The 16,678-nt window shown below is 45.9% G+C and overlaps 1 protein-coding gene across 2 annotated transcripts in view; it reads right to left on the reverse strand.

Moving 5' to 3' along the window:
• The window catches only part of igsf9ba (immunoglobulin superfamily, member 9Ba), a 226,255-nt gene that overhangs the window by 21,731 nt on the left and 187,846 nt on the right, over nucleotides 1-16,678 (reverse strand). Inside the window, exons 14-19 of one of the 2 annotated variants that reach the window (XM_061878079.1) lie at nucleotides 16,325-16,551; nucleotides 11,531-11,615; nucleotides 11,280-11,441; nucleotides 11,154-11,199; nucleotides 8,288-8,374; nucleotides 1-258 (exon numbers count right to left, since the gene is read on the reverse strand). The exon at nucleotides 1-258 is cut by the window's left edge and continues 1,371 nt beyond it. In XM_061878079.1, the coding sequence (XP_061734063.1) occupies nucleotides 1-258; nucleotides 8,288-8,374; nucleotides 11,154-11,199; nucleotides 11,280-11,441; nucleotides 11,531-11,615; nucleotides 16,325-16,551 (865 nt within the window). The remainder of the gene's footprint in view (nucleotides 259-8,287; nucleotides 8,375-11,153; nucleotides 11,200-11,279; nucleotides 11,442-11,530; nucleotides 11,616-16,324; nucleotides 16,552-16,678) is intronic. The other variant, XM_061878080.1, reaches the window with a different exon arrangement.

The following is a 16,678-nucleotide window of genomic DNA, read 5'->3' on the forward strand; positions in this document are numbered from 1 at the left end:
ATGACGAAGCGGCCGTCCGGGCCGCGGCATATCAGCTCGATGGGCGTGGTGACTTCCGCCTCGTGCTTGGACACGCTGTACTTCCTGCTGGCTATGGCACGCTTGGTTTTCTTGTAGAAGGACAGCTCTTTGTCCTTGTCCCTCTGCGGGCTGGGAAGCTTCCTGACGTAGAGGCCTGGGCCGTGGGAGCCCTCTGAAGAAATGGAGCGGGGCCGAGACAGAGGGGAGCTCTCTGGGCTTATCTTCCCTGATGATAACCTGACAGAATAAGGCAGACAGAGGGGTTTAACCAAATGGCGCAACGCACATCCAAAGGGTTAAAAATGAAGGGAATTGTCCTTCTCGGTTGAAAAAATGTACGATGCAGTAGGGCTGGGCGATATATGAAATATATTCGACATATGTGCGATACAGAAAATGACTATTGGTGATATTGGAGTGTACGTTCTCACGCAGTTGCTTTTAGCTGCAGACATTACACCGCAGGCTTTTATCACTCCTTCTCAGAGACGTAAAACAAGCGCCATCCATCCATCCATCCATGTTCTTCCGCTTATCCGAGGTCGGGTCGCGGGGGCAGCAGCCTAAGCAGGGAAGCCCAGACTTCCCTCTCCCCAGCCACTTCGTCTAGCTCTTCCCGGGGGATCCCGAGGCGTTCCCAGGCCAGCCGGGAGACATAGTCATCCCAACGTGTCCTGGGTCTTCCCCGTGGCCTCCTACCGATTGGACGTGCCCTAAACACCTCCCTCGGGAGTCGTTCGGGTGGCATCCTGACCAGATACCCGAACCACCTCATCTGGCTCCTCTCGATGTGGAGGAGCAGCGGCTTTACTTTGAGTTCCTCCCGGATGACAGAACTTCTCACCCTATCTCTAAGGGAGAGCCCCGCCACCCGGCGGAGGAAACTCATTTCGAGGCGGATAACAAACTAAGGTTTGTTATCCGCCTCGAGCGCGCTTTGTGTTAGTACCCTTTTGTTTGATTTTGTCTTGGTATCTTTATTAAATCATTTTTCTCACTCCATGCCTGCCTCCATCTCTGCATCTTGGGGTTCATCACCTAATGACCCTGACACATTCAAGGCTAAGGCAAAATATGGAGATATATATGGTGTATCGTGACATGGCCTGAAAATATCGAGATATTAATAAAAGGCCGTATCGCCCAGCCCTACGTCAAAGAGTTCCCAAATGTAACATTCTGTTGGTACACGAACCCTTCGGAAGCATTTGGGTGATCGGTGACATCGTTTCAACCGAAAGAAAAAGCCCTTCAAAAACAACATTTATTACTCTCGACTACGCTATAACTAAAACTTTCTTTTGATTAACCGACATGATGGCAGGAGCGCTCTGGACAGGACAAGAGTAAACAACCAAAGAGTCTTGAGCGGGATGGACGTGGAAATGGAAATATTCCAAGGGGTGAAGGACCAACAATCCACACCACAGATCTTTTGAGTCTCCAGTTTAATTAGTTAATTGAGTACAGACAATAAATTATGCAGGTATTCTCATCTATTGGTACGCCCAATAATTACTTAATGAAATATTCCAACACAGTGTGACTGTTCAAACTGTGCGTACTGTGGCCAAACATACAGTCGTGCTTATAAGTTAGGGTGTCGTGTCTTGTGGTCACGTTCTGTTTTGTTTTGGATTCATTGGGCACTCTTGTTTGTTTTGTCACCATGCCAACCCATCAGTTCTCACCTGTTATGTCAGGGGTGTCAAACTCAAACACAGAGTGGGCCAAAATTTAAAACTGAACAAAGCCGCGGGCCAAGGTTGAACAAATTAACCTTTTAATAGGGACCCAAACAAGTTTTGCAATGAATATTGAACAAGTAAGGCTTAAATAGGGCAGCACGGTAGAACAGGGGTTAGTGCATCTGCCTCACAATACGAAGGTCCTGAGTAATCCTGGCTTGGGATCTTTCTGTGTGGAGTTTGCATGTTCTCCCCGTGACTGCGTGGGTTCCCTCCGGGTACTCCGGTTTCGTCCAATGGAACAGGCAGAGCTTATATAACGTAATAGTGCAAAATCAACTTTGAAAAAACATCAGAATATTAGTGATTCCTAGAGCCCAAAAAAAGTGTGCGGGCTATAGAGCGTTTTCCGTTCGGGCTCCAGTACTCTGGAATGCCCTCCTGGTAACAGTTCGAGATGTTACCTCAGTAGAAGCATTTAAGTCTCACCTTAAAACTCATCTGTATACTCTAGCCTTTAAATAGACCTCATTTTTAGACCAGTTGATCTGCCGCTTCTTTTCTTTTTTCTCCAATGTCCCCCCCTCCCTTGTGGAGGGGGTCCTGTCCGATGACCATGGATGAAGTACTGGCTGTCCAGAGTCGAGACCCAGGATGGACCACTCGTCGGGACCCAGGATGGACCGCTCGCCTGTGTATCGGTTGGGGACATCTCTACGCTACTGATCCGCCTCCGCTTGGGATGGTTTCCTGTGAACGGGACTCTCGCTGCTGTCTTGGATCCGCTTTGAACTGAACTCTCGCGGCTGTGTTGGAGCCACTATGGATTGAACTTTCACAGTATCATGTTAGACCCGCTCGACATCCATTGCTTTCGGTCCCCTAGAGGGGGGGGGTTGCCCACATCTGAGGTCCTCTCCAAGGTTTCTCATAGTCAGCATTGTCACTGGCGTCCCACTGGATGTGAATTCTCCCTGCCCACTGGGTGTGAGTTTTCCTTGCACTTTTGTGGGTTCTTCCGAGGATGTCGTAGTCGTAATGATTTGTGCAGTCCTTTGAGACATTTGTGATTTGGGGCTATATAAATAAACATTGATTGATTGATTGATTGATCAGTGGTATATTAAATAAAATTTAATTAAAAAAATTAATGCCCTCTTTTCTATTTGCAGCCTTCTGAGGTAAATATCAACATTAACTTTTTCCACAGGCTAATAAATTCGAAAATTTAAAAAAAAAGAGGTGGGCGGGGTTTGGTGGTAGCGAGGGGTGTATATTGTAGCGTTCCGGAAGAGTTAGTGATGCAAGGGGTTCTGGGTATTTGTTAAGTTGTGTTTATGTTGTGTTACGGTGCGGGTGTTCTCCCGAAATGTGTTTTGTCATTCTTGTTTGGTGTGGGTTCACAGTGTGGCGCATATTTGTAACAATTTTAAAGTTGTTTATACGGCCACCCTCTGTGTGACCCGTATGGCTGTTGACCAAGTACGTGTGTGTGAAAGCCGCTTATATTATGTAACTTGGCCTGCACGCTGTTTATATGGAGGAAAAGAGTATGTGACGCCATGTTGTAGAGGACGTTAAAGGCACGCTCCCAATATTGTTGTCCGGGTGGAAATCGGGAGAATGGTTGCCCAGGGAGATTTTCGGGACAGGCACTAAACTTCGGGAGTCTCCCGGGAAAATCGGGAGGGTTGGCAAGTATGAGTATTAGCGGTGAATGTGGTGTTACCGGCGGGCCAGCTCTAACGTTAATTTGATATTGCCTCAAGGGCCAAATAAAATTAAATGGTGGGCCAAATTTGAGTTTCACACCCATGTGTTATGTGTTCACGACTCACGCACCTGATTTGTTTGGACTCACGCACCTGTCATCACTGCACCTAGTTAAGCCTGTAGTTGCCAGGCAGTCAGCCTGGCGACATCACCCTCTACCGCCCTCTACCACCCTTGCTCCATGCTGATGATCCATACTCTTTTTTCGTTCCCCGTAAGTTTTGTTATTCATCCCATAGTTCGCAAGTTTTGTTTTATGTCCATAGTTTATGTTGTAGTAATAGTTTTGTTTCATAGTCCAGTTTTGTACCTCCTCTGACAGCGCCTTTTGTTTATACCCTTTGTTTCATTTGTACCTTTCGAGTTAAAATTAAAAGATGTCATTACCTTCACGCCATGTCCGGTTCCAGTCGTTTTGCACCACGGGAAAACCAACTGCACCATAGTCCACGTCGTGACAGGGAGAATTTATGATTTCTTCTTTTTATTCAGAGAATATGAACCATAACAAAAAAAAAATTTCTTCCACTCATACTTAACGGTTGTGTGAAGCTATTTATTGGCAAACAGCTGTATTTACTCTTTTTAAATCAATATAAAAGAAAGTACCTAAATGACCCCGATCAAAAGTTGACATCCCCCCAGTGACTTTGATCTGATGACATGCACAAAAGTTGACACAAACAGGTCTGGATGGCTAATCAAGGTTCCAATCCTCACCTGTGACTTGTTTGTTTGAAACTAATGTGTGTATGAAAGGTAAGTGAGTTTCTGGGCTTCTGACAGACAATTGCATCTTTCATCTAGTGCTGCACGGATGTTTCTAGATTCTGAGTCATTGGGAAGGCAAAGTTATTGTCAAAGGATCTGCAAGAAAAGGTAATTGAACTGCATAAAACAGGAAAGGTGTATAAAAAGATATCCGAGGAATGCCAATCAGCAGTGTTCAAACGCTGATTAAGAAGTGGAAAATGAGGGATTCAAGTAGACCAGTAAAAGATTTCAGCCACAACAGCCAGGGAAATTTGTTCGAGATGCAGAGAAAAATCCACAAATAACTTAACCTGAAATATAGGACTCTGTGTTTCAAGATGCACAATTAGGAGGCACTTGCAGAAAAATGGGCTGCATGGTCAAGAAGAAATCATAAATTCTCCCAGGGTATGTAAACTTACGAGCACAACTGTATTAAACATACCTGCTAAATACAAACATCTGCCTCTTTTTAATGATTTTTTTTAGGCCTACTACGCTACTGTATTTAAATGTTGGTGACTATGGTGGTACTTGGAGAGCCTAGCGTTTTCTAAGGCGGTACTTGGTGAAAAAAGTGTGAGACCCACTGATTTATGGTCATCCAATTTTGGTGTTAAATCAACATCTGATGCTGATGACACCCAACTCTACATGCCCCTAAAGCTGACCAACACGCCGGACTGTAGTCAGTTGGAAGCGTGTCTTAATGAAATTAAACAATGGATGTCCGCTAACTTTTTGCAACTTAATGCCAAAAAAAACGGAAATGCTGATTATCGGTCCTGCTAGACACCGACCTCTATTTAATAATACAACTTTAACATTTGACAACCAAATAATAAAACAAGGTGACTCTGTAAAAAATCTGGGTATTATCTTCGACCCAACCCTCTCCTTTGAGTCACACATTAAAAGCGTTACTAAAACGGCCTTCTTTCATCTCCGTAATATCGCTAAAATTCGCTCCATTTTGTCCACTAAAGACGCCAAGATCATTATCCATGCGTTTGTTACGTCTCGCCTCGACTACTGTAACGTATTATTTTCGGGTCTCCCCATGTCTAGCATTAAAAGATTACAGTTGGTACAAAATGCGGCTGCTAGACTTTTGACAAGAACAAGAAAGTTTGATCACATTACGCCTGTACTGGCTCACCTGCACTGGCTTCCTGTGCACTTAAGATGTGACTTTAAGGTTTTACTACTTACGTATAAAATACTACACGGTCTAGCTCCAGCCTATCTTGCCGATTGTATTGTACCATATGTCCCGGCAAGAAATCTGCGTTCAAAGGACTCCGGCTTATTAGTGATTCCTAGAGCCCCAAAAAAGTCTGCGGGCTATAGAGCGTTTTCCGTTCGGGCTCCAGTACTCTGGAATGCCCTCCCGGTAACAGTTGGAGATGCTACCTCAGTAGAAGCATTTAAGTCTCACCTTAAAACTCATCTGTATACTCTAGCCTTTAAATAGACCTCCTTTTTAGACCAGTTGATCTGCCGCTTCTTTTCTTTCTCCTATGTCCCCCCCTCCCTTGTGGAGGGGGTCCGGTCCGATGACCATGGATGAAGTACTGGGTGTCCAGAGTCGAGACCCAGGATGGACCGCTCGTCGGGACCCAGGATGGACCGCTCGCCTGTATCGGTTGGGGACATCTCTACGCTGCTGATCCGCCTCCGCTTGAGATGGTTTCCTGTGGACGGGACTCTTGCTGCTGTCTTAGATCCGCTTGAACTGAACTCTCGCGGCTGTGTTGGAGCCACTATGGATTGAACTTTCACAGTATCATGTTAGACCCGCTCGACATCCATTGCTTTCGGTCCCCTAGAGGAGGGGGGTTGCCCACATCTGAGGTCCTCTCCAAGGTTTCTCATAGTCAGCATTGTCACTGGCGTCCCACTGGATGTGAATTCTCCCTGCCCACTGGTTGTGAGTTTTCCTTGCCCTTTTGTGGGTTCTTCCGAGGATGTTGTAGTCGTAATGATTTGTGCAGTCCTTTGAGACATTTGTGATTTGGGGCTATATAAATAAACATTGATTGACATTGATTGATGATCTAAATGCACTTTTTTGGGGGGGATTTCCAAAATAAAAGGACATTTTTCCACGTCAATGACAGATCGGCAACTAACCTGCAAAAATCCTCTTGCATACCTATTGACACTAGAGATGTCCGATAATACCGGGCTGTCAATATTATCGGCCAATACAGTAAATGCTTTAAAATATAATATCAGAAATTACCGGCATCGGTTTCAAAAAGTAAAATTTATGACTTACGGAGTGGTACACGGTCGTAGGGAGGAGTACAGAGCGCCAATAAACCTTAAAAGGCACTGCCTTTGCGTGCCGGCCCAATCACATAATATCTACGGCTTTTCACACACACAAGTGAATGCAACGCATACTTGGTCGACAGCCACACTCAGAGTGGCGGTATAAACAACTTTAACACTGTTACAAATATGTGCAACACTGTGAACTCACACCAAACAAGAATGACAAACACAATTCGGGAGAACATCCGCACTGTAACACAACAGGACAAATACCCAGAATCCCTTGCAGCACTAACTTTTCCGGGACGCCACAATATACACCACCCACCCGCCACCTCATCAGAATAGAATACATTATATCTTTATTGTCATTGTACGGCGAAATTGTAAGCAAACTAATTCAACCCCGCCCACCTCAACCTCCCCATGCTCTCTCTGGGAGAGCATGTCCCAAATTCCAAGGTGCTGTTTTGAGGCATGTTAAAAAAAATAATGCACTTTGTGACTTCAATAATAAATATGGCACTTTTTTTTCCCCATAACTTGAGTTGATTTATTTTGAAAAACCTTGTTACATTGTTTAATCAATCCAGCGGGGTATCGCAACAAAATGAGGCCTAATAATTTGTTTCTTACACGACTGTTTAATTGGTATCGGTTGATATCGGAATCGGTATTTACGAGTTGGACAATATCGAAATATCGGCAAAAAAAGCCATTATCGGGCATCTCTAATTGACACCCTAATAAATGATCCCTACTGTCAGGCTTTCCCCTGACAGTTTGTTTGTGTTTTGGTTTTTTTCCTCCGTGTGTTTAGTATTTCCTGTTTTTAGTTCCTGTCAGCGCTCTTATTTTGCCTGTTTCCTGTTTTTTCCCCCCCCTGTGCGCTGTTTTCCCCTCAGCTGCGGCTGATTGGCACCTGGCCACACCTGGTGTCAATCAGCCCACTTCTATTTGAGTCTGTTTTTGTCCTCCAGTCAGTGGCTGGATTATTGTCATGCCGATGTCGTTGCTACCTGTCGTATCTTGTCTTGTCTATGCAGTGTTGTGGTAAGCTGTTTGATTGGTACTGTACTGTATTTGACTACTGTACTTCTACCATAACTACTGTGACTTATTATGCTACTTAATTGTCTTGTAATTAATGTACATCAGAGCTATTCAATTGTTTGTATTTTTGGGGGGTATTTAGTGTATTAGATTCTGCAACTAGTGTTTGGATCCCACTGTACGCAATATTTGAAGAGCATGGAAAAAAAACCCAACTGGGTGTGAGTTTTCCTTGCCCTTATGTGGGCTCTACCGAGGATGTCGTTGTGGTTTGTGCAGCCCTTTGAGACACTAGTGATTTAGGGCTATATAAATCATCATCGATTGATTGACTGTGGATTAGTCTGCATGTAACAAATAAATCTTGAACCTGAACTCTCCTCAATATTGAGCCAAATTGACATTTGTCTGTTTGATTCCTTGCTTCACGTCTTGTTTAATAAATGTCACCAGTGTTTGAACCTGATAGTTAGCCAGGGTAAACTTATCCTTGTCCACACACGCATACGTGAAGAGAGCAGTTGACACCCATGCAGGCCGACACGCGCTCACTCAGGTCAAAGATTGCATGCACCACGTTTAGACTTGCGCATGCGTGGAAAAAAAAGAAGCTTCACCACGATGAAAACAGCCACCAGGTCATTTTTGTTGTTGTTGTTGTTGTTTTTTTTTTGTTTTGCATGCGGCCAGGCCAGTGCAGTGCAGTGCAGCACACTCACAGGGGGCTGGCAGGCGGGGGCAAGAAAGTGCTCCTGGCAGGCTGGTCCCAGCAGGGCTCTACCCCTGGCAAGGGGGTGAGAGGAGGCCTGCGGCGGGAGACAAACAACACCAGCCGGGTTCATCTTTAAAATATACCAAGTGCGGGAAAAGTAAAGGCGGCCCTGCTGGCATCTGGTCGTGTAAAATGAATACAATTTGTGATGCTTTTTGGAGAATTGACCATTTTTTTGTGTTTTTTTCCCCAGTGCACTCGTATGTCTACACACAGACGGATGGTTCTAGACTGTACGTTAAAATGAGTGGCTAAACAAGCAAAAAAGTAGTGTTAAACACTGACAATCATGCAGAGAGCAGACAGTGTTTAAGGTTAAAGAACACAATACACACACTTGCAGCTGGAAATGCTGACTCGGCTGCTTTGGACTCCTAACCGACACAAGCTGACTACTGAACACGTTCTTCTGCACCTCTGAATTACTTCACCCTTTTATGTTGTTTTCTTCCAGCAACTTACAGCACATATTGGCAATTCCCAGAACCCAAAAAAAGTCTGCGGGCTACAAAGCGTTTTCTATTGGGGCTCCAGTACTCTGGAATGTTCTAGTAGTAACAGTTAGAGATGCTACCTCAGTAGAAGCATTTAAGTCCCATCTTAAAACTCATTTGTATACTCTAGCCTTTGAATAGACCCTCGTTTTAGACCAGTTGATCTGCCGCATCTTTTCCCTCTCCTGCGTGGAGAGGTTATTAGGTGACCACAGTTGGGGACGTCTTTGCGCAGCTGACCTGTCTCCACTCGGGATGGTCTCCTACTGGCCCCACTATGGACTGGACTCTGACTATTATGTTAGATCCACTATGGACTGGACTCTCACACTATTATGTTAGATCCACTATGGACTGGACTCTCACTATTATGTTAGATCCACTATGGACTGGACTCTCACAATATTATGTTAGATCCACTACGGACTGGACTTTCAAAATATTATGCTAGACCCACTGTGGACTGGACTCCCACTATTATGTTAGATCCACTATGGACTGGACTCTCACTATTATGTTAGATCCACTAAGGACTGGACTCTCACAATAGTATGTTAGATCCACTATGGACTGAACTCTCACTATTATGTTAGATCCACTATGGACTGGACTCTCACAATATTATGTTAGATACACCATGGACTGGACTCTCACAATATTATGTTAGATACACCATGGACTGGACTCTCACTATTATCTTAGATCCACTATGGACTGGACTCTCACTATTATGTTAAATCCACTATGGACTGGACTCTTACAATATTATGTTAGATCCACTATGGACTGGACTCCTGCTAATATGTTAGATCCACTATGGACTGTAGTGTCACACTATTATGTTAGATCCACTATGGACTGGACTCTCACAATATTATGTTAGATCCACTATGGACTGCACTCCCACTATTATGTTAGATCCATTATGGACTGGACTCTCTCACGATTATGTTAGATCCACTATGGACTGGACTCTCACTATTATGTTAGATCCACTATGGACTGGACTCTCACTATTATGTTAGATCCACTATGGACTGGACTCTCACTATTATGTTAGATCCACTATGGACTGGACTCTCACTATTATGTTAGATCCACTATGGACTGGACTCTCACTATTATGATAGATCCACAATGGACTGGACTCTCACTGTTATGTTAGATCCACTATGGACTGGACTCCCACTATTATGTTAGATCCACTATGGAATGGACTCCCACTATTATGTTAGATCCACTATGGACTGGACTCCCACTATTATGTTAGATCCACTATGGACTGGACTCTCTCACTATTATGTTAGATCCACTATGGACTGGACTCTCACTATTATGTTAGATCCACTATGGACTGGACTCTCACTATTATGTAAGTTTCACTATGGACTGGACTCTCACTATTATGTTCAATCCACTATGGACTGGACTCTCACACTATTATGTTAGATCCGCTATGGACTGGACTCTCACACTATTATGTTAGATCCACTATGGACTGGACTCTTACACTATTATGTTAGATCCACTCAACGTCCATTGCCCCGGTCACCCAGGGGGAGGGGGAGGAGAACCACATCTGCGGTCCCCTCCAAGGTTTCTCATTGTAGCGCATTGGGTTGAGTTTTTCCTTACCCTGATGTGGGATCTGAACTGAGGACGTCATTGAGGCTTGTGCAGCCCTTCGAGACACTCGTGATTTAGGGCTATATAAATAAACTTTGATTGATTGATTGGTCTAATTATGATAATATTAATAATAATAATAGATTGTATTTGTAAAAAGCACTTAACATTGAGCAAACAACCTCAAAGTGCTACAGTGTATTGAAAATAAAAACTAGAACTAAAACGCATATATCTTAAAAAAGGCTTTTTTTTTAAAAGAAGGGTTTTTAAGCCTTTTTAAAACGCATTCACAGTCTGTGGTACCCTCAGGTGGTCAGGGAGAGCGTTCCACAGGCTGTTTATAGCTTTGTCCTCGGAGTTCGGAGGAGGTTAGTCTGTCCGGAGCGGAGGTGTCGTGTGGAGGATCTGGGGGTGATTATGATACATCTTTGAGAATATCCATAATAAATATATCCAAAAATATCTAAATACAACTCTTATTAATGTGATTTTTTTCCCCCCATGACTGTATTATCAATGATTTTGCTTTGTATTTCACTTTCTAAAATTTTGGCGACAGCATTTTTTAGCAATTTTCAGAGTAGGTCTGAATAATCCAGATAAGGTTTTCGCTGTTTTCTAATATAATAAAGGTGGTGCAGAAGAAGATGCACGGGCAGCAGCTCGAGCTCCGGCTGTGGCGCTACTTACGGGGATTCCACGCTTTTTCTGAAGTGCGTCACCGACAACGGCGGATCTGAGAGAACAAACGTACTTTATTCACCCAGTCGGGTATGAGAAGGGTGCGGCGGGGTAGGGGGGTGTGTTGGGACCAACCCGGTTTACGCTTGAGTTTGCGCCGGTGCTGCTTGTTGACGAAACAAGCCGCAAGCGTGCTGAACAGCACCGCCGCTGCCAGGAAGCAGATGGTTGCCACGACGCCCGCCACCACGGGCCGCGCCAGCCCCTCGTCAGCCACCTCGGCGGGGGGGAAGGGATCTGACGGGAAAAGTATAGACATTCAGAAATGGACACAGAGAGTCTCTAATTAATTGGCGATTATCCAATCGAGAAAGTGCGATACTGACCTGTGCTGGACACGCCCACGACATTGCTGCTCTCACTGATCAGATCATCCATGACGGCCATCACTCGGAACTCGTACCAGGATTCCTGGTGCCGGGGAGACCCATCAAAAAAACTTGGATCCTCGCACTTACATACCGTATTTTTCCGACTATACGGCACACTTAAAACCCTTATAACCTTATATGCCTTATAACCTGGTGCGAAGAATAATTCTGGTTGTGCTTACCGACCTCAAGCATTTTTTTTTGTTACATGGTGTAATGATAAGTGTGACCAGTAGATGGCATCCACACATAAGAAGTACGTACAGCCTGCATTATATGACGCCAGTAAACGTTAGAATAATCATGTATATATATTATCACACAACTTTAGATTAGATTAGATAGTACTTTATTTATTCCGTCAGGAGAGTTCCTTCAGGAAAATTACAATTTTCAGCACAATCCCATTCAAGATCAGACAAACATTACTGGGAGACAGAACAGGATCGCTGACGGGTCTGCCGGCTCCCAGCGCCCCTTACAAAAAAGATGACATACAGGTAAACAAAGGGGGTTGGGCGGCGGGGGGGAAGAAAAAAATAGAAGATTAAAATAAAATGTAAAAATCGGTCTTAGCCTAGGCCCTGGAGTGGGGGTGCAGACTGAGGCTTAGGGGAAAAAAAAAACAACAACCAAAAAAAAAACAACTCATAGCCATAGTACACATCCCTCTTCCATGTGTGTAAGAGGGAAACATCAAACATCAAAGAACACAGAGGGTATTTAGTATGTGTAAAGTCCTTTGCTATAGTTATTAGCTATTGTGCTCAAGTTAGACTTTTGTATCTGTGCAAGGACGAAACTTATTGTCTGAAGTGCGGATCCGAGATCTTTGTTTTAAGGACTTCAAGGACCTCAACGAAGATGAGACGACAAAGCAGAGACAAGGCGAAATTACAAGGCCCCAGCACGTTTCGTCACTTATCGTGCGTACTGGAGCTGCTTTGCGTGATATGTGTGACCACTTCTTTTAGAAGCGGCCTCGGTGATGTTGACTGGGGAACTCCTGAATAAATAGAGGGAGGCGGGAACTGAACCTAGGAGCGTAGGGCGAAACTGTGACTAAGTGTGCAGCTCCATGCGTTCTCCTCATGAGCTAAATTGAACTCTGTCTCTGCATGATTCCTTGCTTCTTGTCTGTTTAATAGATGTCATCAGTGTTTGAACCTGACAGTAAACGTGTAAATGGTCTGGCGTGGCGCGGTTGGCAGAGTGGCCGTGCCAGCAGCCTGAGGGTTCCTGGTTCAATCCCTACCTTCTACCAACCTTGTCATGTACATTGTGTCCTTGAGCAAGACACTTCACCCTTGCTCCTCATGGGTCGTGGTCAGGGTCTTGCATGGCAGCGCCCACCATCAGTGTGCGAATGTGCGTGTCCATCCATCCATTTTCAACCGCTTACCCGGAATCGGGTCGCGGGGACAACAGCTCCAGCAGAGACCCCCAGACTTCCCTCTCCAGAGCAACATTAGCAACTTTCTCTTGGGGGATCCCAAAGCATTCCCAGACCAGAGAGGAGATGTAAACCCCCTCCATCAGGTCCTTGGCCTGCCCCGGGTCTCCCAACGAGGACCTCCCTAGGGAGATGCTCGTGAGGCATCCACACGAGATGCCCGAACCACCTAAGCTGGTTCCTTTCTAAGCGAAGGAGCAGAGGCTCTCTCGGGTGACTGAACCTCTCACCCCATCTCTGAGGGAGATGCCAGCCACCCTTCTGAGGAAACTCATTTCGGCCGCTTGTATCCGTGATCTTATTCTTTCGGTCATGAGCCACACTTCATGACCATAGGTGAGAGTAGGAATGTACTGACTTTTGGGAATGTGGAAATAGTGTCAAAGCTCTTTGAGTACCTTGAAGGTCGAATAGCACTATACAAGCATAACCCTGTGGAGGGAGGCATGGAAGGACCGGGCCTCAAAGCACAGCTGGCAGTGGTGATTGGATTACCCAGCTGGGATTAATCATCCAAATCAACTGCCACACTTATTAGCAGCAGCCGGGGCGAGACACGGTTGTTGGAGTTGGAGTGAGACAGAAAGACACAGGAGAGAACAAAGCAGAGACACGAAGTACTGAAAAGTCCGAACTATATCGTGGAAAGGGATTGTGATTAGCGCTCTGCAGGAGTGAAGGAAAACAGAGCGCCATCAGACGGGGGCGTGGCATGTGCTGACGGCGAGACACGGCCGGCAGATGATTAGATTGCGCAGGTTGTACGTGTTAAACTAGTCATCTGTAGTCTTTAACAGTGAGCGTTCGGGTGCAGGAGGAGGAGGAAGTTGGAGAGAGACTGGAAAGTCCGAAAATAAAAGCATATTCATTGACGGTGGTGTTGAAAAACATTAAACCTGTTGGGTAGTCTATGCGCTTGGCTACTTTGACGTGCATCTGTGGAACCGCGACTTCAACGTATACCGGATTTCCTTGAATTGCCCCCGGGCATATAGTATGTGCCTACCTTGAGTTACTGCCGGGTCAAACTCGCTTCGCAAAATAATTAGCGGATGCTTAGTATTACCGCCGGATTTAAGGTCCAAGCTATTGAATACCGGTATGCTAAAAAGAACAGTAAGCAGCCATGTTTTATCAATATACCTGCATGGAGGCGGAGCCAACGGTCCGACAGACAGGCAGGGCATGCTGGAGCCCGGCCCAAGATGGCGGCGAGGAGGCGGAGAGCGAGCGGAGGAGCGGAAGAGCGACCTGGACTGAGGTTATATTGAAAAATAAACAAAGTCAAACTGCTCAAGCCATGTCCTTCCTTGGTGGTCCTTGGAACCCGCAAGACGACTGCTTGAGACCGTCACAATACCGTAGCTGCGTGTGTGAAATATGAGTCATTAAATGACTCCCGCCTCCTGGTGGTAGAGGGCGCTAGTGATCCTTCTTGCGACTACTCGGCTGCAGAGGAAGTGACGTGGTATGTGCTGGGACGCGGACCTTTTAGGATGTAACACCTATGCTGGCTATGTAAACAACCGGGCTGAAATAAAGCATGTTCCAGTCCTAAATACCCAGTGTATTATTTAGACAATAACACTTCCTGGTGGCAGCGGTGGGATAAAGAGATCACCCACGGAGCAGAACGGGAGGGGGAGTTGTCCGGGGATAATTCCGTTGTCGCCCGCACTTGAGGAGCCGAGCTAACTGATAGCAGCGGTCTGATATCAGTTTTCTAAACTGGACTTTCAATCGAAGCAGGAGGTAATAAAGGAAGATTTCCATCGAGACAGAAAAGACTTTTAAAACTGAAGAAAGATAAGGAAGACTTCTATAAACAAGTTATCGATGCTTTTGATCAGAAGGAGCTGGCATGGATTTCATTTATAAGTAAAGGTTAATTAAATGTGCTTTTCATGATGGTATCCTTCCACCACACTCATATTTTTACTGCATGCCTTTGGTAAGTGCCGGAGTGAGAAGAGGTTATAAAATAATTAGCGCATGCTTACTTTTACCGCATGCCTTTGGTTAGCGCCAGAGTGAGAAGAGGTTTTAAATTAATTAGCGCCCAATTGGTAATTCAAGGAAATATGGTATACTGTTGAAAACAGTAAACAGAGACAGAATGCTGGACGACAGCAAAAACTTACGGTGTCCACTACAGCACATCTGTACGTGAAATGAGAACCAACAATGTCCTCACCACGAAGGGTAACAACAACAACAACAACAACAACGTAAATAGTCCTGCTTGCTAGAAAAAGCAGGTGCGCGGAATATCGCTCAAAGGAAGACATAAAACTGCTACAGGAAAACACCAAAAAAAAGAGAAAAGGCCACCAAAAAAGGAGCGCGAGACAAGAATTAAAACACTACACGCAGGAAAACACCAACAAACTCCAAATAAGGCACGACGACCTGGTGGAGGGCTTCACGGTGGCAGAGGGGTTAGTGCGTCTGCCTCACAATACGAAGTTCCTGCAGTCCTGGGTTCAAATCCAGGCTCGGGATCTTTCTGTGTGGAGTTTACATGTTCTCCCCGTGAATGCGTGGGTTCCATCCGGGTACACCGGCTCCCTCCCACCTCCAAAGACATGCACCTGGGGATAGGCTCCTCCCACCTCCAAAGACATGCACCTGGGGATAGGCTCCTCCCACCTCCAAAGACATGCACCTGGGGATAGGCTCCTCCCACTTCCAAAGACATGCACCTGGGGATAGGCTCCTCCCACTTCCAAAGACATGCACATGGGGATAGGCCCCTCCCACTTCCAAAGACATGCACCTGTGGATAGGCTCCTCCCACTTCCAAAGACATGCACCTGGGGATAGGCTCCTCCCACTTCCAAAGACATGCACCTGGGGATAGGCTCCTCCCACTTCCAAAGACATACACCTGGGGATAGGTTGATTGGCAACACTAAATTGGCCCTAGTGTGTGAGTGTGAATGTTGTCTGTCTATCTGTGTTGGCCCTGCGATGAGGTGGCGACTTGTCCAGGGTGTACCCTGCCTTCCGCCCGATTGTAGCTGAGATAGGCGCCAGCGCCCCCCGCGACCCCGAAAGGGAATAAGCGGTATTAAATGGATGGATGGACCTGGTGGAGTTACATTTTTTAACGTTTTCTGCCGGGTGGTGTGCCTCCGGATTTATTTTGATGACAAAAATGTGCCTTGCCTCAGAAAATGTTGAAAAACACTGACGTAGACCACAAGGAAGTCTTTTACATTTGGATGAAAAGTATTTAATGCACCCTGTATTAAGGCGTGTCCTATGGTCCGGAAAAACGTGTCGCGTCCCCCTACCTGGACGAGGTCTCTGGCGATGAGCTCGGTCTCCGTGGACGGGATCAAGTCGTCGAGGGTTTCCCATCGCTCCCCGAGGCGGAACTCGATGATGTAGCGGTTGATGGGGGAGGAGTGGTTGGCCGGGGGGAGCCAAGTGAGGAGGACACCGTGCTGCGTGCGATTGGCTGTGAGGCACCGAGGTGGGCTGAGAAGCACCAGTGGTTCTGGGGTGACCAGAGGGGAGCCTGGGGGGGGGGGGGGGGGGGGGGGGGGGTGTCAGAAGCAATGCAGGGTGAAAAAAGTAAAGGTCTCTGTGTAATCTTGCTTGTACTTGACTTTATCAAGTACTTTGCATTCGCTACCTTCCAGTTT

This window comes from Nerophis ophidion, linkage group LG18, assembly GCF_033978795.1.
Source record: "Nerophis ophidion isolate RoL-2023_Sa linkage group LG18, RoL_Noph_v1.0, whole genome shotgun sequence".
Lineage (NCBI taxonomy): Eukaryota > Metazoa > Chordata > Actinopteri > Syngnathiformes > Syngnathidae > Nerophis > Nerophis ophidion.